The sequence below is a fragment of the Hypomesus nipponensis genome, chromosome 23, assembly GCF_054491055.1.
Source record: "Hypomesus nipponensis isolate SF chromosome 23, ASM5449105v1, whole genome shotgun sequence".
Classification (NCBI taxonomy): Eukaryota; Metazoa; Chordata; class Actinopteri; order Osmeriformes; family Osmeridae; genus Hypomesus; species Hypomesus nipponensis.
In genome coordinates this window covers 16,745,882-16,769,601 of record NC_140383.1, presented here as the reverse complement: position 1 = coordinate 16,769,601, position 23,720 = coordinate 16,745,882, and the positions used below count along the sequence as shown (strand labels likewise).

Genomic DNA, 23,720 nt, shown 5'->3' with positions numbered 1-23,720 from the left:
CAAAATCGGAAATGCTATGAGGAATATTGTGGCCATTTTCACGGTATTAAGAGAGGACTTTCGACCGGAGGTCTATGTAATGTCATTTGCTTTGAAAATGAACTCTCCATTATGATTTAAAATATATTAAAGTGTGCATCAATGTGCTTATTACATTTTCAAGACATGTCTAACATTCAGAGAACTGAATTTTTCCCTTTTTTGTTCCAAGGAGGATAGTGAACATTTTGTTTACTTTCTTAGTTTAACAAGCAACGATATTGATACATTTGAGTTATTTCACGGCAAGTCTGCAGTTCTTCTGCAGAGCAGCGCCACCGGAAGTTTAGTGACATCGTTGATAAACTGATGAATGAATCTTTACAATTATATGTAGCCTCTTTCATATCAAACTTTGACTGAACTGTTTTATAAAATATAAGTCAATAGCAGCATAGTTCTGGACATTGTAAAATATAATGCATTTGGCTCTGGCATACAGTGTATTTATTGTGTGAATGTAATTGAGAAATGTAACTTAGTGGTAGGAGTGTCTGTGTAAAAAAGATACAGGAAGCATAGAAAGGAGGTCATGCTGTGTTAGTTTCCATAGACAATACCATAGGTTCAATCGACATTTTGAGACCTGCAGACCAAAAAACTCAGGTAGGGTTGTTTAATTTATGTTTTCTAAAAAACATACCCCCCCCTCCAAGAATCTCATGGCGTTTCTAGAATTTAGTGACTATGATTAGGGTTTGACGGGTATAAGAATAGTTACTTTCTCTTCTAGTTGTCTGTCCTTTGTTTCGTTCAACATTTGACCTTTGGAATATTACATAATAAAGTAGATTGTAGCCTAAAGATGAAAACATTTTGATAGATTCAAAATTCCCTTACTCTTTTTGTTTTTACTATTCTATTATTCAGCAGCATGAGTCAATGGAAACAGATTCAGCAGCTTGAAATAAAATATCTGGAGCAAGTGGACTATCTGTATGATGACAACTTCCCTATGGATATTCGGCAGGTGCTTGCCAACTGGATTGAGAGCCAGGACTGGTGAGTGTATAATACAGGGCTTTCAAAACCTGTTCCTGTAGACAGAGCTATCATGATCCTGTAGTTTCCATTCCAACCCTAATCCAACACACCTGATTTAGCAAAATGTATTATAATAATTAGCTGGTTGAAATGCTAAATAACTGGAATTGGAGTAGAAAATAGGGGAACATAGAACAGGGGCTCCTGCAGGCCCTGCACCCTGGGGGGGACTTTGCTCCATCAGTTTTATTTTATGCACCCTTAGCTTTAATAGAGACAGTAATAAAAAACTTTTGAGATTTTCCCCCATGAAATATTTGAAGCTTGTTATCTGATCCAGTCTCTTTTCCCACTGCACAAACAGCATAAAAACATTATTCTGAAACAAAGCGGTATCGGACCACCGTGGACATCAATGTTTGCTGTGCTGTGCTGTGCTGTTTATAATAGATTTATTTATCCGATTTGAACTTCACGGCTGTAGGCAATGTTAAAACCGTGAAAAGAGTAACACTGTTAACACACAGCTAGGTTGTTCAACTTTCAACATCACAAAATAAGGATGGATATCAGAATGTGGCTTTGTAAAAAATAAGTTCAAACCTTGCCGGCAGCAGGCAAGGTCAGAAAAGTGGCCCCACAGCCCACCCCAGATCCTCCAACTGCTCCTGTCGATCTTGGAACAGAGCCCAGGTGAAGCGTAACTTCAAGCATACCCTAGTCGGATGTTTAATAAAACTCCAAAACGCTTGTTTTGCAGAAGCTGGATTAATGGTAGGTACTGGCTGGAATATTCAGTAGTTGCTGATGCTGCCTTTTTACCTTCCATGTCGGAAGTTTAGTATTGGGTCTAGGCTAATGCTGACAATAACCATTAACGAAACTGGCTTCTCTAACTGGAAATCAGTGACAGAAACCACAAAAGGCTTTGCAAAACATGCATCCAGCAAGGAACATTTGAAATGCAGTGGTCTCTGGAAGGAATTCTGTGCTTGTAGTGCTACAGGAGCTCAGGTCTCCACACTTGTCAAAAAGAGGCAACTGGCAAGGAATTGCTTATATGCAAGTGCGGAATAGTGATTCGTAAATTAGCCTCGGCCCAAAAACGTGAAAAAGCTTAAATGTTTTTTGTTTTTACTGGTTAACATAACTGGTTTGCCGGATAACATTTTTTTTTACTGCCAACTCAAATGTTGTTCAGCAAGGAAGCCTAAATAAGACATCGTACTGTGTGAACAGTGTTGAAGTGTTAGGTCCTGCTCATTGACAAACATGTGGATGAACTAGGATCACATGCACATAACGGCATGACTTTTCTCTATCTTCCATGTTTTTGCTGTTATAGTCAACAAATAAAAACTAACTTTAAAAACAACAAATAAAAACTAACTTTATTGCCATATTAGCATGTTCACAACCACTTGCTTTGAACCTCAGCCACATCATCTCTGGAACTGTTGACAAATGTATCCAGCAATCCTCGCAGTGACTTCTTGAATTCACCTTCTTCAAAAAAGCACTTGACTTGTGCCTGCAAAATCGTCCACGCTCTAGTAGTGCAGTCAACATGTTTCTCCTTCCTCGCAGTGAGTGATGCAATATTTAAAAATAATTTGAATAATTGTTTATATTTTTTTCTGCAACTTACACTCTGCACAAGGAATGAAAATCATAATAATTTGTTATATTTTTTCCTGCAACCTACACTTTGCACAAGGAATATCATTTTAGAAGCTGTTGGATGAATAAACTATTATATATATGAAAAATAAAGGCCAAGTGCGAGGCCCTATACAGTTGCACACTTGGCACAGCCCTTGCGATGGCTTGTCTGCAGGGATTTGATTTACATTGCTTTGCTAGGCATCATAAAATAAGGACACCTAATTGCTCGACAATATTTTAATTGGCAATTGAAAAATACGTTTTTGGGGCATTTTGTCACAAAGAAATCGGATTTCTGTATTGCTATTGGTCCAGCACAGATATGGCCAGAACAACAGTGGAACATGCCATTTTAAATCTGATTCAAAGGGTTTTCTTAATTTAGCTATGGATGAAATATTGACAAGCATATAATATCAAGACAATATAAAGTGGATACTTTATTTTCAGTATAGATCAGTGAATTGTGTTATGTTAGTGAAATAATGCAATTACTGCAAAACCCTGCCTGCATGCAACTGCACACAAACTTAAATTAAGGCAACACCAAATCAACTGTAAATTACATTATAATCACGAGCTGCATCACGGGCAAGGCCTCAAAGACACATGGACTGCAGTATCAATACACTATATTTCCAGGAATCACTGTGTGTATCAGTGTGTCACTGAATGAATTATCTGACATCTCTCAATCACTGGCTACATTACGGGCACAGGCACTACAGTAGTCTTTTAAATAACTAAGTATGTATATTTATTATTAATGAAGATTGCACAGCTTAAAAAGTATACAACATACATTTGTGGCTTCTTGTTTAATGGTAAGGCTAACTCATTTTGCTACGTACATAGCTAACTGAAACTGCCCAAAAAATACAAGGTGTTTATACCGCATTAAGACGGTAACAATAGACTTACAGGAGCCTATAGAGTTACCAACCGTTAAAGGTTGTTCAGACTGTTCGTGGAGTGAAAAAGCGTTTAAGCCTGCTACCTGCTTTCGATATTACCCCACCTTAAACACAGCTGGTAGGGTGGACTGATTGGCCGAAAGCTGGTTATTTCAGTTTTTCTTTTCAAGATATATGTAACCTAAGTGACATTAACAAATCCATACAATCAGATTTTAGTTACCTCTAATGGCTTTGCTCTAACCATTTTCTCACTAACGCCTATTTGTGCCTGTTTTAGGGTACTCACCATGTTCCCCCACTTTAAGGTATTGAGACCATCAGCAACAAAATCCTTTTTGGCATTCTATGCAAATGCTACTGTTCTATGTCAAACACGTTTACTTATAGACGTTTTTCTTCAGTTTTATAACTAGCAAGAATAATCTGTCAGTCAAGTAGTTGGACTCACTCCCTTCCATAGACAAACATGGTATTTATGACAACTTCCGAAGGACATCCTCCCACCAACCAAAGCTTTTGAAGTATGGACTGACATCCATCCATCCAATCATAAAATTGAATCCATAGAGCATTATTATGGGAAAATACTTCAATGGGGTGTACTCTCTGTGTTGGGAAGTTTGTTGACATTTGTTGTTGGATATAAATTGAAAGAGTATTAGTTGAGCTTTTTTGTAATGTTATTCAATTCAAATTAGTTTTTTCAGGAGACGGAGGAAGTATATTATTTCTTGGTTTTAGAGTTAGTGTAATTTATTAAAATAGACTTATCATCTTCAGTGGCAGTTCTGAGTAGCTAGCTAGCAGCATTGGCGAGATTACTTTAATTACATTACCTTACCCATGTTATATACATTTGCATTAGATTGCTAATTATTAATGATACATTTAAATCTAAGTACTTGAACATGTTACACTTGTCCTCCTGTCACAAGACCAGTAGCTAGCTGGTTACAGTCATCTAGCTTTTAAAACTCTGACTGAAACTATCTGTCTTTTGACCAGTTGATGTATTGGCCCTAGTTAACTCTGTTTAGGCTACTTACAAACTACAGGATTTTAGTTGTGTTGGCGTAGAAGGCATTGTCTTGTTCATTGTTGAACCATTGAAGAGCAGGCTTTTCTGTGGAATAGTTGTTTTTACACAGTGTTAAAGGGGCAATTGACTGCTCACGCCCCAGAATTTACATCCAGACCAGCCCGAGGTAGCGTCTATCTACGATACTAGTTTAGCTGCGCGCTGCTCTGTGTAGGCTACTTATAAGGAATTACAAAGAAGAACGTGTTGAATTATAACAAGGATATTGAAAATGGACCACGGTCGTAAATGCTGTGTCCCAGGCTGTACAGCCTACAGGGAAGGCTAACACTCACAGTCTTCCCAAGGAGCGAAACATTCAACAGGCATGGCTGCTGTTGTCTATGAGAAGATCCAGGCGAAGTTCGACACTCAATCATTCATTTGCTCTGAACATTTCACCCAAGACAGTTTTGACAACCTTTGACAATTGCAAGCAGGATTTGCTAGGAAGCTGAACCTGGAAAGAGGTGCTGTTCCGACCGTATGCTCATTGCAACCGCAAGCTATAAGCCTTAGGACAGTATGATGTTGTGCTAACAGTTATTAGCAATGCTAACGTTTCCTGTATAGCATATCAGGTAGAATGCTAAATAAGTTTCTACACATCAAATGACTCTAGCTAGACTAGCTGTAGTCGGCATTAGAGGGGAAGCTTCCGAAAAATAGCCAGAAAACGAACAGCAGTCTGGCTTATTGCTAACGCCTGTCTAGATAATCTATTTGAAAGAACTGGAAAAAGGCAGGTGCTTGATACAGGATACGTTAGCATTGCTAGTAACTGTTATTAGTAACACCTAGACCTAGATGTAGGCATGTAAACAAGTTTAGCTTGCTAACGCAAGAGCATAGGTAGAATGTGTGATAATTTAGCCTAGTTTATTGGCAATGGGGCTAACGTTGATTCATGTTCCTGACTGTTCCTTTCATTCAAATAAATAACCTGTGTAATGTAAATCTACAATTCACGATGCATGTTTGTCCAGATCTTTGTCATGTTATTTTGCAGCAAGTTATTTAGAGCTAGCTAGCTAACTGAAGCCGAGTAGAATGACGATATGGTTTGGTTGCTAAGCTGTAGCCTAACGTTATACCCACCCAAGTCAATCCAGTTTGCTTCAACAACAGAAGTGGAAACAAGTAATGTTATAATTTCAAATGATATATAGTCAATCTGTTGAAAACAGTGTTGTGTAGACACAATAGATTTATTTGCGCGTTTTTATTTCAAGTCTCCAACTTGGGTTTATCAGCCAGTGCTGCTGTTGGCCGTGTTGCGTTTTTGATCCCCAGCTTCACTCTTTGAAAACCAACCAATCAGCGCGCACCTTATCTAAATATTAATGAGCATACCATAAAAGGAGAAAAGCTATAGTTTTTTCCCGGGAACATTTCAGAGGATCTGTCAGTGGGCATAGAATAGCACCCGGGCCATTTTCAACCCAACCAATGTTACATACCCTATTCGGAGACCTTAAGGAACAGTGTGAAATACCCCAAAAACCCAGTCAATTGCCCCTTTAAGAGGTGGTCATTGCATTTGTGAGTTGGTGGCATGGGTTTGCATTCCAGTGTCGGATGCCCTGTATAGTGACAAAGTTGGCAACCCTAGTGATGACACCTGTTACACCAGGTGCCATAACCTGGATACACACAATTAGGCACAGCTCAACCGGTTTGGGTCACTGGTGTGTTGGTTAAACTCACTCCTCAGTAGTATAAATACCACCCACCCGCGGCAGGAAAGAGCTAACTTTTCAGTGACAACGCTGTTTTTCATGGTGTTCAGAGGTAGTCGGCGCATTTGTGAGTCAGTGGACCCGGGTATGGGTCCTTAACAACACAATTACTCATACATGCCCAGACCATAACACCACATTTCACAGATGAGGTGGTAATTGGTAGTTTTTTTTGCCTCCATACTTTGCTCTTTTCATCATTCTGTTCATTTTGGTCTCACACAAGACCTTTTTCATGCTTTATTGGACAGTTTCTAAGTGTGCCAGGAAAGGCAAGTAGGCAAGGAGAGAGCGGGAAAGACATGCAGCAAACAGCCAAGGCTGGATTCAAACCCAGGCACCAGTGCTCTCTTTCTTCTTAATAATGTTTCAAAACAGTTGATTTAGATAAGCCTTAGATTTGGCCAATGTCTCGCACTGTTTCATTCTTGTTTCTCAGACTTATAATGGCTTGCTTGACTTTCATAGGTACAATTCTGGTCCTCATAATGACAAACTGCTGCAAGACACTCACACAGTTTATCAAAATCCTACAATGAATACAACTTTCTTATACCTGCTTTAACATAGCAATTAGTCACACATGAGTAATCACAATCACCTGTTTAACATTTTGTCCCAAACATTATCATGCCCTGAAATGGGGGGCTGTGTAAAAGGTCATTTCTACATGTTGAAACCTGAATTGATGAAAATACCCTTTAATAAAACCTAAGAATGTACACGACTTGTGAATGTGATACAGAACACTGTCAAATCTGTGCTCTCAGGGACACAGCTGCCAATTATGAGTCCATGGCTACAGTTCTCCTCAGCAATCTCCTATCTCAACTGGAAAGACACTGTTCCCAGGAGCTGAACTTCCTGCAAAGACACAATTTGAAAATCATCAACCAGCAAATACAGGTGCCAACTTATTAATTAAACCTACAATACATTTTACAATGTCTGATAGTGAGAATACAAATGTATTTTCAATGTCAGTTCTTTTATGATACCTTTATTATAGTATGTAAAGAGTAATAATGCTCAGTCATTGCAGTAATGTACTATGGTACTTTCACTTGAAACTGAATGGCATAGTTTCCATGAGATTTGAATAGAAAAAAGAGGCTCTTCATATGCATTGGAATTTTTTTATTCATGTTCAAGGGTTTGTGGTTTAATTCATGGAACAGTTTCTCATCAACCGACAGGAAAGAAATACATTTAGCATATCAAAGTGGAACCTTGAGGTTTTAACAGCTATTTCCTGTGCTTGTGAGTACATAATATTATGTTTTTCAAGAGGAAGTGTGAAAGCGCAGGTTTAGAGGTTTGGTGCAGGTTAGAGGAACTTCAGCTCTGAATGTTTACAGGTCACTTTTGTTTTCAGTGCCCTTTGGCACCTGCCAATTGTATAAACATACAAACAGAAACATGTTATGTGAAAAAAGTTTGTAATAGTAACTTAAAATGTTTTGAGAGTTTGTCAAATTTAGAATACAATAATTGTTTGTCTATGATAGTTTTTTTTATAGATAGATTGTTTGTCTACATTGTTTGCTAAAGCAATCTAAGTATGTAATTTTTTTATTTTATTATTATATTTCTGTAGGCACAATTTTCATCATGACAAAACATCATACTTTTTAACCCTTAAATTGTTAGTGAAGAAATCTTGTTTATTTATTTTCTATCATATTTTTCCATAAAGTCTACTGTTAAATTGCTTGCACTTGCTGGAAGGCATGAATGGCAATGGCAATAGCTTGTTAACAGGATGGCATGGACAGTGAAATGCACAGGTGCATGTTGCTTTGGAAACCTGTCACCAAACGTGTCAGCGAAGCAACATGATTACTATTTGTTTACAGAATGTGTATTCATTTAATGTCCATTCGGTCAATTTATTTTCCCTGCTTAGGGGAAATATAAGGATAACCCTCAACTCATGGCGGGAGTGATTTCTACCTGCCTTCGGGAGGAGCGACGTATCATCTCAACAGCCTGTATGCAGGAGCAGGTATGACCCATTATTATGGAGACAGAGATATTCCTTTATTCACCCTTTAATTTTCCATTCCTGATAATTTAAGAATGAGATGTTAAACTAGTACCTGGGAATTATTTATTCAGTTCAGTATTAGTTGACATAATCTATTTAACATCACGAATTGTTAAATGACAGGTGAAAGTACCACGGCCAGAAAGTATTCAAAATTCAGTCTCTTTTCCCAAAATTCTCTTTGCATGATAAAAATGGACTTTGGAAAAAATAAACGTTTTACTCCATATGCCTATAATAGCCTAATCTAAAAGTAATGTTTAGATGAAAGGATATAGCTGTTAATGGTATTCTAGTAATGTGATACACCTGTCTTTTTTCATGCAGTTTTTGCCATCATTTGGATTGATTAAATGTTAGATGATGATTAGACGTGTACTACACGTAAGAACATGGAAAAAACGATTACAGGGTAATTTTTCACAGGGTCCTTTAGAAAAGTCAATGCAGAACTCGGAGGCCATGGAGAGGCAGAAGAACATGGACAACAGAGTTGCTGTGATAAGGAGTAGTGTGCAGGTAACCAAGTTCTCTGCTGTTCTAATTATAAGTGTTCAGACATTTGACAGGATACATTCTACTTACACAGTAATACTAACAATTAACACTGTGCTCTTGCTTAGCAGCAGAAAGAGTAAACATAGATCAGCAATCAAATAAACATAGATCATCCAGTTTTGGACATGCAGCTTTTCATAAGATTTCATAAGAATTTTTGATTAAATAAAATGCTCAAAATCTTAGAACACAACACTGTAGAACACAACAACTGTAATTCATGTATATTCTGAGCCCTAATTGTAAAAAAGAACAGTTCACCACCCTCAAAAGGTTTCTTGAGAACGCATCCTCATTATCCATGCCAAAGAAAAATGCCATTTGCAGTGAGGAACAGACCAGCTGTTGATCAACTGTTGCTTGCAGCTGTTTTCACAATCTTGGTGTAGGTGGCAGGTCTAATTTAAGGGTTACCAGGGGGTATGGTTGGGGACCAAAAAGTTAAACAGTCTTTGGTTTTCCTCATTGTTTAATTTCTACAGATGATGGACCAAGCTGTAAAATATTTAGAGGACATGCAAGATGACTTTGATTTCCGTTTTAAAACCCTTCAGTCTCGAGGTGAGCTGTGTGTGTATGTGTGTGGCTTTATTTCTGTAACATTCCACTGTCTTGTTTACAAAAAGCTAGAATACCACACATCACACCCATAATTGCACTGGTTAGCTAGCTTTAGAATGTATTTAAATTATTGTCATGTTCACACAATACAATATAGGAAGCAAAATCCCATTATAAATAAGGGATAATGCCCTTCAAGGTATACAATATCACCGGATAATGGACTTCGCTGCGTGTCGGACGGTTCACGCCTCCGCATTGTCCATTATCAGGTGATATTGTACACCTCAAAGGGCATTATCTCGATTTTTTTTACAATCATTAATTTCTGTTTTCAGGCATTTTGCAATGGAAATCTAACGTTTTTTAACGTTACCCATCTGATATTTCTAGTCCGCTCAGCTCATAAAACCAACACCGGCTTTCCTTTGGCTGAGCTATTAGCCCAAAAGCTAACGTTATGTTAGCAAGATTCAAAGGCAATAAAATTGTGTACGGTTGACAAACAGTAAATATAATTTGACAGTATGTTTGACAAGAAGATTTGCCAGCTAACCCAACATGTCACTGTCCCAAAATCAATATCAAGATTTTTACAAACAAAGTATCGGTCATATATATTTTGTGTACTAGGCTACAGTACGGCCCCAGCCTGTGGAGCGAGTTGAATATCAAATGGATGTGAGATGACCACATCAAAGTTGACATTTTCTCCAAACAGTAATTATAATTTGACGGTATGTTTAACAACAAGACAGACATCCCAAGTCTCCCGCAAATGCTATACAATCTCCCGGAAATCGGGGATTTTGTATTTGGAGCAAGCAAGACACTGTCCAATGGTTATTTCTGGTAGATAAAGGTGTATATCGCGCGTCCTGATAGCGTCTTGGGGGGGCGGGGGATAAGCCACCTCCCGGAAATGAGTCTCTGCAGGTTGGGATGTCTGAAACTAGCTTGATTTTAAGAAGAAAATAATCGGCCATGTGTAGAGTTACTGCTACGGTCGTGCAGGCTGTCTGAAGTAGATTGACTAGCGAGGTGAATAGCGAAGGGGATGTGAGATGAGTGGTTACGTGACACTGACACAGTACATTCAGAAAAGTTACATTTTTCAAATAGGTTAAAGTCACTCATTGTTGTAAATACAAGTTAGCTCGTGAAAGTCTTTCAAAATTGTAAATGGAGGCTTTGACTCCATCCCTTTTGTTATGGTTACTTATTTCAGACACTTTGTACAGGCTCATATACTATGTAGCCAGGGCAATCATTTAGAGTGGTGAACAGACAGTTTTGCTGCAACTACTTTGTAGGTGTCTGTATATCACCTGATAATGGACACCCCTGCAGCCAATCAGAATTGAGTATTCACCCAAACCATGGTATAACTGTAGATAATTTGCATCATTGGCGCGGTAATTTAATAACCATTGAGATGGTTGTGTTTGCTGTAGGGTATGGAACTGTGAATATGAAAATGATATTAATATTGAATTGAACAATGGTCACCCTTTTTATATCAAAGGCTGATCAGAATCAGAATTTGGTTTAACCGCCATGTAGGTTTACACAAATACAGAATTTACTTTGGCAGGAAGGTGCAAACAATAAACATATACGGATCTAGAATTAAAATTAAAAAATATAATATTGTAACTCATTCTAAGAAGTAAACAATTTTTTTTTTTTTATATATATATATATATATATATAAATGAGTGGTGGGACGTTATCGGCGTTAACGTGCTACGTTAACGTGAGACTCTTATTGGGCGATAAAAAAACATTGCAGAAAATAATAATAATCTATTCTCAAAGTTGGGTTGGGAGCTGGTTCTATACTACGCAAGCTATGATGACTTTCACCTTTATGTTCTAGCGCGGATACCTAGCCGAATTGCAATGTAGGGGGCGACGAGTATTCGAACCTGTGTGTATGCTTTGTGTATGAAATTACCACATCAAACGTGACGTGCTAACATGGATGTAGCTATGAAGCAGCCGGGTTTGCTTCAGGGAAAATGTATTTTTAAGAAGCTTCCCAATGAAAACCTCGACAAGACTAAGGTTGTTTGCACCTCGCAAAACATCCCTTAGCTAATGCGGAAGATGCCGGGCCAAGCACTGATGTAGCGCAGGGGAAGAGTCGTCGTCAAACTACTAGCCTATGTTTGAGTCCAACCGAGGCAAGCCCGTCAGCACAGCTCTATCAGCCAAACTAACTAATCTCCTCTTATGTAGATCTACAGTTTAAAATTCATGTTTAACTGAATAAACAGTTAGTAAACACAAGTACATCTTATTGAACATAATTTATTTTAATCACCAATTATCATAGTAGAACAGCTTTCTCAAGCAGTTTGTGATGCGTTTTGGAAACAGGAGATGAGACCCTTGGTCTAATGTGCTACCTGGTTTGAGAAACCCGTTCTCAAAGACTTGAGCTACTTTTAGTCATTATTTGGGTAGCACACTTATTCTGAACGCTTTCGGCGGAATTCAAATGAGCCATTTTAGATTAATTCCAAGATTACAGTGAGATTAATCTAGATTTAAAAAAAAATCTATGCCCATCACTAATGAAAATAATAATAAGGTGCAAAAGAGTCATCATGGTGGCTTGTGCATAGTGCAATCAGTGTCAGATGGACTTGTAATAGATAATAGTTAAATGTCAGTGGGAGTCCTTGGCCTTGTTGAAGAGGCCAGTAGCAGATGAAAATAAACTGTTCTTGTGGCGTGAGGTTTTGGTCCTGATGGGGCGCACTTGGTGATTGGGGTGAGTATGAGTGGGGCTGTGTTCTTCCTGAAGTCCACAACCATCTCCACTGTTAGAGCATTGAGCTCTAAGTTGTTCTGGCTACACCAGGTCACCAGGTTGTCATTTTCCCACCTATAGTCAGCTTCATCCCCACCAGAGATGAGCCCAATGAGGGTGGTGTCATCCGCAAACTTAAAGAGTTTGACGGACGGATGACTGGAGGTGCAGCTGTTGCTGTACAGGGAGAAGAGCAGAGAGGAAAGGACACAGCCCTGAGGAGATACGGTGCTAATGGACCTGTAGTCAGAGACTTGCGTCAGAGAATGTCTAATATGGGGAGAACGGACACTCTTGGGAAACTTCCGGGTTCTGAACTGGTTGCAGTTCCACTCTAGTTTCATATGAGGGCACTAATGAGCGAGTGCAGAATGAATGGAGGTCTATGGAGCTATACCCCTCAAAATCCACTTTTCTCAGGATATAATTTTTTGTCTAGTAATTCTGAATTCGAAAGGGGAGGCAAAAATAATACACCCTGCTGGGTGTTAGATTTATTTTTTAGATTTGTCTTTTTTTAAAGCCTTTCTGTTCTAAAAAAACTTTTAAAATGTCATTGACGTCATACACATTGTACGACCAGAGATACTGCTTTACGTTAAGCTCTGGTCTATTCCTTTTCTGTCTTGGGGCATAGACAACACAGCTGACAGGTTAGACTCTCCTTGTCAATACACATGCTAGAAGAGTTTTGGCTTGCTAATGTTGTTGCTAATGTTGCTAATGCTTTGACATTCTGATTCTGCTTCGGATGCCATCAAGCGGGATCTCTGGTCGTAGTCAGTCCTTCACTAACCAATCAGCATTCATTAGCAGAATGTTAGCATTTTATGGCAACACTGACTCATCCTGTAAGAAATCGAAAGGACATAAGTACTCGTTCATTCAACTTTCAACCTATAATCCATGTTGAACATGCACAAACTACAATCAAATCTGAGATGTCACCACAACAATCAGGTTGAAAGAGACTAATTTAGCCGTTTAGCTCCATAGACTCCCATTCAGCATGCACTCGCTCGCGTTCACCCCCAGTGGAACTCTGGTGGAACTGCAACCAAATTCGGTACAACGGGGCTTAATAGGGAGTGGACAGGCTCTTCTTAAACAGGTTCTGCTTGCGTTCCTATATTAACGCACTGCTTCCTGTCAGACAGGAAGTCTGTGATCCACCTGCAGGTGGAGTCCGGTATGTTCAGCTGGGAGAGCTTGTCCTGAAGCAGGGCGGGGATGATGGTGTTGAAGGCAGAGCTGAAGTCCACAGACAGAATCCTGGCATAGGATGCTGGGGAGTCCAGTTGCTGTGGAGGGCCATGTTAACTGCATCGTCCACAGACCTGTTGGCTCTGTAGGCAAACTCCAGGGGGTCCAGGAGAGGGTCTGTGATGGATTTGAGGTGTGCCAGCACCAGGCGCTCAAAATACTTCATTACCACAGAGGTAAGGGCGACAGGTCTGTAGTCATTATGTCCTGTTGGCCTTGGCTTTTTGGGCACAGGGATGATGGTGAAGGACTTGAGACAGGCTGGCACATGGCATGTCTCCAGGGAGGTGTTGAAGATGTAGGTGAACACCGGAGACAGCTGGTCAGCGGAGTGCTTGAGGGTGGCTGGAGAAATAGAGTCAGGCCCAGTTGCTTTGTGGGGATTCTGCCTCTTGAAAAGTCTGATAACTTCTCCCTCCTGAACGGAGAGAGTTGTCACTGTGGTGGTGGGGGGGGAGGCCTCTTGGGAGGGAAGGTGTAGAACAGGACAGTCCAATTGTCTTTCGAATCTGCTGTATAATTTGTTCAGGTCGTTGGCCATGCGAGAGTCGTTAGTGGTGTGGGGTGCTCTGGGAAATCTGCCTGAGCCCTCACCAGACAGAAGCAGAGTTGTTAGCAGAGAACTTTAGCCTCTCTCACCACTTTGCTAAACCTGTTCTTCGACTCCTTGAATCTGTCTCTATCCCCATTCCTAAAAGCTTGCTCCTTCTCCAACCTCAACCTTCTGCGCTTTGCTGAGAATCAGGGCTTGTCAATGTTGAAGTTCACCCTTGTGCATATTGGAATACAGCAGTCCTCACAGAAGCTGATGTATGACGTCACAGCCTCTGTGAGTTCATCCTGACTATTGGTAGTATTTGTGAACATATCCCAGTCAGTACAGTCCAAGTACTCCCGCAGATCCTCCATAGCCTCACTGGTCCACTGTTTTGATGTCCTCACAGCAGGTTTAAGAGCTTTAATTTCAGCCTCTATGCAGGAATCAGGTGGACCATGGCGTGGTCAGAGTGTCCCACTGCTGCTCGGGGGACGGCGTGGTAGGCTCTACTGACTGTAGTGTAGCAATGATCCAGACTGTTGCTTTCTCTGGTAGGGCATTTAATGAATTGTCTGTATTTGGGGAGATTATGGGTGAGATTGCCTTTGTTAAAGTCGCCTAGTACAATAACCAAGGAATCCAAATTTGTTCACTCAACAATCAAGTATCTGGTATATGATGAATTACGCAAGCGTGGTGAGTAAAAAGGTTTGCAGTTAATGAAAAATGATTCCAGATCAGGAGAACAGTGCTGCAGAATCACTGTCACATCTTCACACCAGCCACTGCTGGTGTAAAAACAAATACTACTGCCTTTCGATTTGCTCAAGCTAGTTAAGCCTTTGACTGGAATAATATACCCACAATTCTCCCAATCTGCAAGTTCTGGATGAGAGGTTCGTGTTCCAAAAAAACTAAGATGGAACATCCAATAAAACCAAAGTGATATGCACACTTTGCGGGAAGACGTTATTGCTCTGGATAATAGCGTCTGCTAAATGACTGAATGCTAAATGACTGAATGCTATCGTTTCACCGAAGCAATACAAGCCTAAAGTAACCTATGCCACCTCAATGCGAAGCATGCGTTGGTCGGCGAGGGGAGTTCAAGTAGAATGTGCCAAACCATCCTCACTGAACAGCGTAGGGCCCTCACTAAGTCTGCCTGTGACAAGGTGACTAGCACAGTTGCCAAATATATTGTAAAAAGCTGGAGACCGATTTATATTGTTGAGGACGAGGGGTTCACCAAAGTTTTGCGAGTGGCAACGGGTGACTCGAGCATCAAGGTACCGCAAAATCAAAGACGCACACTAATGACAAAAATTCGGAAAATCGGTAATATGTAATTAATCATGATTAATCCACAGAAACCTGTGATTAATTTGATTTAAAAAAATTATCATTTCACAGCCCTAATAATAACAATAATAATACATTTTATTTATTTCTTAAACTCAAAGCGCAAGTAAAAAAAAAAATATATATATATATATATATATATTGAAAGGCAACCTTAAATAAAAAAGCAACTCTTAAAACAATCCAAGGTAGGGACATTTGTTAATACAGGGCTTGAAATTGCGTCCATTTTGTTATGGGCTTGGCATATGCTTTCCAGGGAAAACAGGCTATTAATCAGAAGGTTGCTGGTTCAATTTCCGGCCATGCCAAATGACGTTGTGTCCTTGGGCAAGGCACTTCACCCTACTTGCCTTGGGGAGAGTGTCCCTTGTACTTTACGGTAAGTCAGTCTGGATAAGAGCGTCTGCTAAATGACTAAATGTAATGTAAATGATAGTGACAAGTCAACTTACTATCCAACGTTACATAACCAGTTAAACTTCATCTTCTCGTTCTGAACTTTAATGCAGATTTTAGATTGGTTAAAATTAGCTGTCAATCACACCACACACAGTGTGCGTGCGCTCCAAATTCTCACTGACACATCCAGGCCCCTTTCACACACGCAAGCTTTGAGCAACGCACACACATCCCAAACCTTCTGGCAAGGCTGCCCAGACCAAGCCTCCACCCTCCCTCGTTGGCTTGAAGCAAAGGCCCTGGTGGACCTTGGTGGATTTTGTATGGAATGGTAAAAAGTTTTCCAAATTCTGAAACATTGAAAGTATAGGCCATGAGACCTCACCACAAATGGCCCACCATTGCCCATAGGTGGCGCTACAGGCCACGCCCCATTTGTACATTTTCAAAGTGATGACATTTCCACCGTATCAGTCTAAAATGTCTGAAAATTGCTATACATGCCTTATTTCTCAGGGGGAACAGAGTAGCCATACAGTCCGCCTTGTACGGTGAAAATTTGGGAACACTTACAAATATCTTCTTATTAACCATGACTCCAATTGACTTAAAACTCGGTATGTATGTGTAGGATACACATATTCAGCAAAAAGGAATATAATATAAAATGGCTGAAATGTACAACCCCAATTCCCAAAAAGTTGGGACATATCAAATGTTTAAACTGATTAAATATACAAAGAATACTGTAATTTTGAATTTGATGGGAGTAACATGTCTCAAAAAGGTTTGGACAAAGACATATTCAGCACTGTGTAGCATTCCATCTTCTAACAACAGTCTGTATATGTCTGGGAACTGAGGAGACCAGGGGGGTGTTCCATCCACGTCGCTAACACAAGTCGCGCTAACACGAATAAGTCTCACTTGGGTAAACGTTAACTTAGACTTAAGCCTCAAGCCGTTCCACTAACGTTCCGTCCCACTAAAAGGCAACGCTAATTCAAGCTAGACCTCAATAAGCTTAGACTGTGCAATGTTGCCGCAATTAACATTTTCATTTATGCATTTAGCAGACACTTTTATCCAAAGCTACTTCCAAGAGAGAGCTTTACAAAAGAGCATAGGTCACTGATCTTAACAACGAGGTAGCCCCAAACATTGCAAGCAGCCAAAACATGAAGCATACATTGTGAAAAACCAAATAAGTGCCACAGGGAAGAACCATAAGAGCATGCAGTTAAACAAGTTACAATTAAACAACATGAAACTCAAAAAGTGCAAGTACAATTAAACAGCATGAAACCCAAAAAGTGCAAGAGTGTATCTGTGGAAGAACAATCAACAGTAACATTTTTCACAGTGAGTACAAAAAGTTTAAATCTGTTATAACTAGCCAACAAGAGCAGCAAGTCTCTCAATAAGAGTCATTGTGAACCATGGAGGAATCTAACATCAGGTCCAGCCAAGCATTCCTAAGTGCCGTTGTACTCCCGGAACAAGTCTTGAGCCTTTTCTTGAAGGTGGGGAGACAGTCAGTGTCCCTGATGGAGGTGGGGAGCTGGTTCCACCATTGGGGGGCCAGACAGGAGAAGAGCTTGTGTTGGGACTGGGCGCTCTTGAGCGGTGGGACCACCAGACGGTTGTCAGAAAAAGACTGTAGGTGGCGGGTGGGGGTGTAAGGCTGGAGGAGAGACTTGATGTAGTAGGGTGCAGTCCCATTCACCGCTCGGAAGGTCAGTACCAGAGTCTTGAATCTGATACGGGCCGTGATGGGAAGCCAGTGGAGGGAGATGAGGAGCGGGTAACATGGGAGCGTATGGGTAGATTGAAGACCAGATGGGCCGCCACGTTCTGAATCCTCTGGACTGGGCAGGTTGCGCATGCTGAGAGACCGGCGAGCAGCGAGTTGCAGTAGTCCAACTTTGAGAGGACAAGTGCTTGGACTTTCATCTGGGTGGAATGCTCAGACAGGTATCTCCTGATCTTCCGGATGTTGTAGAAGGTGAATCTACACGACCGGGAGACTGCAGCAATGTGGGCAGTGAGGGAAAGCTTGTCACCCTGAGGTTCCTGGCCGAGGATGAATGGGTCACCGTAGCCGATCCCAGGGTGATTGAGAGCTCGTGGGAGATGGAGGGTTTGGCCGGGATGATGAGTTCTGTTTTGGCGAGGTTCAGCTGGAGGTGGTGCTTGGTCATCCAGGCGGAGATGTCTGTGAGGCAGGCCTCGATCCTAGCTGAGATCCCCGGATAAGTTGGGGGAAACGACAGGTACAGCTGCGTGTCATCAGCGTAGCAGTGGTAGGAGAAGCCATGGGAGATGATGATTGGTCCAAGGTGGTGTATAGGGAGAGGAGGAGGGGTCCAAGGACGGAGCCCTGTGGGACACCAGTGGAGAGCTGGCGGGGGGCCGACACTTTGCCTCCCCAGGAGACCAGGTAGGATCTTCCCGACAGGTAGGATGAGATCCACTGAAGTGCAGTGCCAGTGATGCCCATCTCAGAAAGTCTGGTGAGCAGAATTTGATGGTTAACCGTATCAAAAGCTGCAGAAAGGTCCAGCTGAATGATGACGGATGACCTCGAAGCCGCTCTGGCAGACTGAAGGGCAGTTTGCGTGGAGTGGCCAGTCTTGAAGCCTGATTGGTTGGGGTCAAGCAGGTTGTTCTGAGAGAGAAAGTTTAACAGTTGGTTAGATACAGCGGTAACAGTGATACCGGTCTGTAGTTCTGGAGGACAGGTGGGTTAAGGGAGTTTTTTTTGAGTAGGTAGCTAACTCTGGCCTGTTTGAAGGTAGAGGGGAAAGTGCCGGAAGTAAGAGAACAGTTAAGGACATGGAGCAGAAAAGTTATGATGGAGGGAGAGATGGTTTGAAAGAGAGGGGAGGGGACTGGATCAAGGAGAGAGGAGGTGGGGCGATGAGAGAGAATGAGGTCAGAGATCTCTGCCTCGGACAGGGGAGAGAAAGAGTTTAGACATTTAGTTGGGTCAGTCATAGAGGGTGACGGGGTAGGAAAGGAGGGTTTTGGGAACCGACTGCTAATGTCTGCGACTTTTTCCTCAAAGAAGGAGAAGTCATTTGCTGTTAGGGTGGAGGGAGGGGGGTTAAGAAGGGAGACGAAGGTAGAGAAGGGAGACAGGGAGTCTACCAGCGGGAGTCCTCGGTGGCCTCCCGCTGGTAGACTCCCTGTCTTTGTTCGACCGAGTCTTCATGCGCCGTGGCTGCCAGACGAGGCTGCCTCTGTAGTGCCAGCCATCTTAAATATGCAAGGCGCAGCTGACAATGGCCCTAATTATGTAAACAAAAGCAGGGTCTCATGTGACGGCAAGTACCCTGGAAAATACCCTGAAACTCGATCTCTAGCTAGCTACTTAACGGCCTGGATAGCTGCTGTCTCTCAGCTCGAAGTTTTAGCAAAACACAACAAAATGAAACAAGTTTGAAGTTACTTAAAGTCAGGAGACAGTCACGATGTACACTCAGTAAAAACAGTATTCGCTCATGACAACATGACAAGGGAGACAACTTGTCAAACCATTATGACCGTTAAAATGCGTACATTGTAGACCTACCAAATCTACTTAACATATGCATTCAGTGATTTACTGAGAATTGTAATTTGATGAGCTGTCTGAAACCGTTCTGAGAGTAGGCTAGCCCATGGCCGATGTTCTCAACAGGAGATTGAGAATAATAGTCCAAAAAAGAACATGGCAGCAATTGTAGGATACAATTCAAAACAGTGAAGAAGGCCATGGTTAGTTGCACTTGATGTGGGATAAAAATGTTTTTGTCTTCACATCTTGAACAAACTTAATAAATTACTTCAAAATAACTTTGCCAGACACTTTTATTAACTGATAGGCTGAATGCTGAGCTTTAAAATAAAAGGGAAAGCTAACCATGACTAAAATGGGGATTCACTGAAATAACGCACAGATCCAGACTTTTAGATCAGAAGGTGACCCAAACTGTACCATACTTTGCTTGGCAGAACAGTCATTTAAAATTGCTCAGCATGACTAAGAATATATAATTATTTTAGTATGCGTGCATATTTAATCCAAATCCAATTATTACTATTTTGGCTGACAGTGTATGGACAGCTGCCCCTTATTTCCATATTTCCAATTGCCTCCACAAATCCCGAGGGGGCTTGGACAGTGACAGACTGTGGCTGTGCCAAGTGTTGTCACAGGAAAAGCATGCCCTAGTGGGAACATTAGGGGAGACTGTTGGGCACAGCATCTAATTGTCTTCTTTGGAAAGGGCAACATTTGGGACACTGTCATGTGGGGGCAGCATGAAGGGCACTTCATAACAGCACCCTTTTCCTTTGGAAGTAAAGGCATTGTAACAGTCCAATTTAGACCATTGTAAGGGCACCTTATAGGGTACTGCATCACATGTTCTCTACTATAAAGGAACTCATTAAGACTTGTTTATAGAGGGCACACTGTCATGTATTGCATGGGGCATCCTGTGCACTCAAGCATATTTCACAATGTGAATGACAGACAGTAAGGCACTTGGTCTAATATTTGCCAGTCTACAGGGCATTTTAGAAACACCTTTTCAACCATGGGGGCTCCAGGCAGTCACCACCTGAGTCTTCCAGTGGGCCTGGATACACCCATGGGGAGAGTATATTGCACCTATATTATATATTAATATTTGGGAAGCCAGAAGGAGAGGTAATATAGAGGCTTGTAGATGTGTACATATAGGCTACTACTTTAAACAATGAAAATACTTTATACAATTGAATACAAAGTCTCCTTGATTCTTTGTGTTTCAAGATTACCTGAAAAACTGATGATAATATACAGGTACTGCTTTGGAGCAAGGTATACCCTTGCGGACATAGTTGTCCGTTCAAGAATGTCCCACATGCAAAGACACACAGAGACATCGTGGGCAAAGCTTGTCAACATTGTATGCTTTTCGGCAGTGCGATGCCACTGTCACCCCCCATACAGGTAGCTCTACAGCTATCCCCTTAGCACAGGTGCTGGACACCCGCGGTGTTATCACCCTGACAGAATTCCTAAAATTCGCATGTGCTTCAGTTGCCTGCGGTGTAATGCAACTGACTGCAGTGATGAATGTGGTTTTAGGACACTCATCCTAGAGCACCTAGCACTAACCTTTCTTCTGCTACACTGGCCTACACTTGCGGTGATCACCGCTTCCTACTTAAGCACTAGGTGTCCTTCACTCTGTCATGAGTGTCGTGAGTATAATGTCTTTTGTTCCCTCTTCTCAGGAAGACTTGATTGTGGGCCTTGACCCCGTTTTGTTATTTCCGATGTGAACGTGAGTTAGCTTAGCACAAGCTAGCCGGACTGCCATTGACTTTCACTAAGTATGTGCCTCTAGGGCGAAGGGGATACTTCTTTCCTTTTGGGATTATACTTTTTCTTCTGGAATACCTTTGTTAGTTGGAATACCTTTGTTAATTGGAATAAACTCTTTTGTTGAACCTGATCTGCAATCTGCGTGTGTGCCTGAAAACCCCGGCCTGATAGCAGGACAGAGTCAAGCCAAGGCACAGCAGATCTGCAGGAGATCAGGGATGCTATAACTCAGCTGGGCGCTATCGTCAATGCCCATGCACCGTGACTGAGTCGTTTGGAGCTGGCAATGCAGCAACTGGACACTACGGTTCAGGGGCTGTGTGTCTCGGGTTGATGTTCGACACAGAGTGCACCGAGAACCAGGCAGCACAACGAGTCCTTGCCATCAACCAGGGGACCCAATCCGTAGCCCAGTACGCCGTAGAGTTCCGCACCGTGGCAATTCGGAGTGGCTGGGGACCAAGCCCTGCTTTCAGCCTTTTACCGTGGGCTACAGGAGGCTGTGAAGGATGAGATGGTCAACCGTGACTGGGGACAATCGCTTGACAAGCTGATCACTTTAGCAATCCACCTTGATGCTCGCATTCAGGAACGTCGCCGTGACCGCCGTGAGGCCCGGGCACCCATGACGACCTTCCAGCCAAGGCCAGCCACACCCATCCCCACTCCAGCGCCGACCCGGTTACCGGAAGAGCCCATGAAACTCAGCCGCCTCCGGTTGAGTCGCAAAGAACGCAGCCGCCTTCTCCGAGGAGGCCTGTGCATGTACTGTGGGTCATCCGGGCACCAGGTTCAGCACTGCCCAGACCTACCGGGGAAAGGCAACACTTGTCAGGGGACCCAGGGCCTCTGATGAGTGGTAGCGCTAAGACCCCTGGACCCGCCAACCGTCTTTCCATACCCATATGTCTCCGTCACATCGGCAAGAACAATCCCATTGTCTTCCTCACTGCCTTGGTGGACTCCGGCGCAGCAGTCAACCTGATGGACATCACCCTGGCAAAACAGCTGGGGATTCCAATCACCCTGGTGGCCGTTCCTCAGGCGGTCCAGGCATTGGACGGTCGCCCTTTGGGCTCTGGACATCTGGAGCGGGTGACGGACCCTGTGGTGCTGGGTTACCCCTGGCTCGCCATCCACGAGCCTCAGTTTGCGTGGGCTGTTGGCTCTCTACTCCACTGGGGCTAGAGGGTCACCTCCCAGCTCAAACACTGGCAACGCCTTGTGTTTCCCGCGTCACCACTGCGGAGGAACACTCCAGATCCTCGTTTCCCACCACCGGGTCTCCTGTTCGATCGGCGGACGCCTCTCCAAGCGTGAACATCCTGGCCCCTCCAGACAGAACCGACCTGAGCATGGTACCGGCCTGCTACCACAATCTGGAGGGGGTCTTCAGCAAGGAGAGGGCCGCCACTACATCGAAGAGGCGCTGCGCCTGGGGCTAATTCGCCCATCTACGTCTCCGGCTGCAGCACCCTTCTTCTTCGTTGGGAAAAAGGACGGCGGACTGAGGCCGTGCATCGATTACCGGGGACTTCATAATATCACCCGGAAAAACAAGTACCCTTTGCCCCTCATGTCTACCGCCTTCGAGCGCCTACAGGGGGCCACTGTCTCTACTAAACTCGACCTCAGGAACGCATATCACCTGGTTCGCATGCGGGCCGTAGATGAGTGGAAGACCGCCTTTATCACACCCAGTGGACACTATGAATACCTAGTGATGCCGTTTGGGTTGTCAAACAGTCCTGCGTTTTTTCAGAACCTCATCTACGACGTGCTGCGCAAATTCTTGGAAGTGTGCGTGTTTGTCTACTTGGATGACATACTCATCTTCTCCAAGTCACTCCAGGAACATGACGGCCACGTCCGGGCCATCCTGAAGGCGCTTCTACAGAACAAGCTATTCTGCAAGGCTGAAAAATGCACGTTCCATTTGGCTTCCACCACCTTCTTAGGGTTCGTAGTCGGCCCCCATGGGCTCTCTATGGACTCTGAAAAAGTAAAGGTCATCATGGACTGGCCGATACCCACCACCATCAAGCTGGTCCAGGGGTTCCTGGGATTTGCCAATTTCTATAGGCGGTTCATACAGAATTATAGTGCCCGGGCGTCCCCTATCATCGCTCTGCGTCGGGGAGGGCCCCGCCGGTTGTTGTGGACGGACGCTGCTCAAAAGGCCTTCGAGGACCTCAAGCAAAGGTTCAGCACACCACCGATCCTCACTCTTCCAGACCCTGCCATACCTTTTGTGGTGGAGGTAGATGCTTCAGACTCACGGGTTGGGGGTGGGCTGTCAAAGCGTGCAGCAGAAGACGGCAAGCTCCACCCATGTGCCTTCTTCTCCCGAGCTCTCTCCCCGGCGGAGAGAAACCATGACGTGGGTAACG

General features: G+C 42.8%; 1 protein-coding gene across 9 annotated transcripts in view; it reads left to right on the top strand.

Moving 5' to 3' along the window:
- Nucleotides 1-23,720, top strand: part of stat4 (signal transducer and activator of transcription 4) — a 120,298-nt gene that overhangs the window by 2,108 nt on the left and 94,470 nt on the right. For all 9 annotated transcript variants that reach the window (XM_084688557.1, XM_084688553.1, XM_084688552.1 and 6 more), the window contains exons 2-6: nucleotides 910-1,041; nucleotides 7,193-7,328; nucleotides 8,329-8,427; nucleotides 8,896-8,988; nucleotides 9,510-9,588. In XM_084688557.1, coding sequence (XP_084544683.1) covers nucleotides 914-1,041; nucleotides 7,193-7,328; nucleotides 8,329-8,427; nucleotides 8,896-8,988; nucleotides 9,510-9,588 — 535 coding nt within the window. In that variant the 5' untranslated portion in view covers nucleotides 910-913. The remainder of the gene's footprint in view (nucleotides 1-909; nucleotides 1,042-7,192; nucleotides 7,329-8,328; nucleotides 8,428-8,895; nucleotides 8,989-9,509; nucleotides 9,589-23,720) is intronic.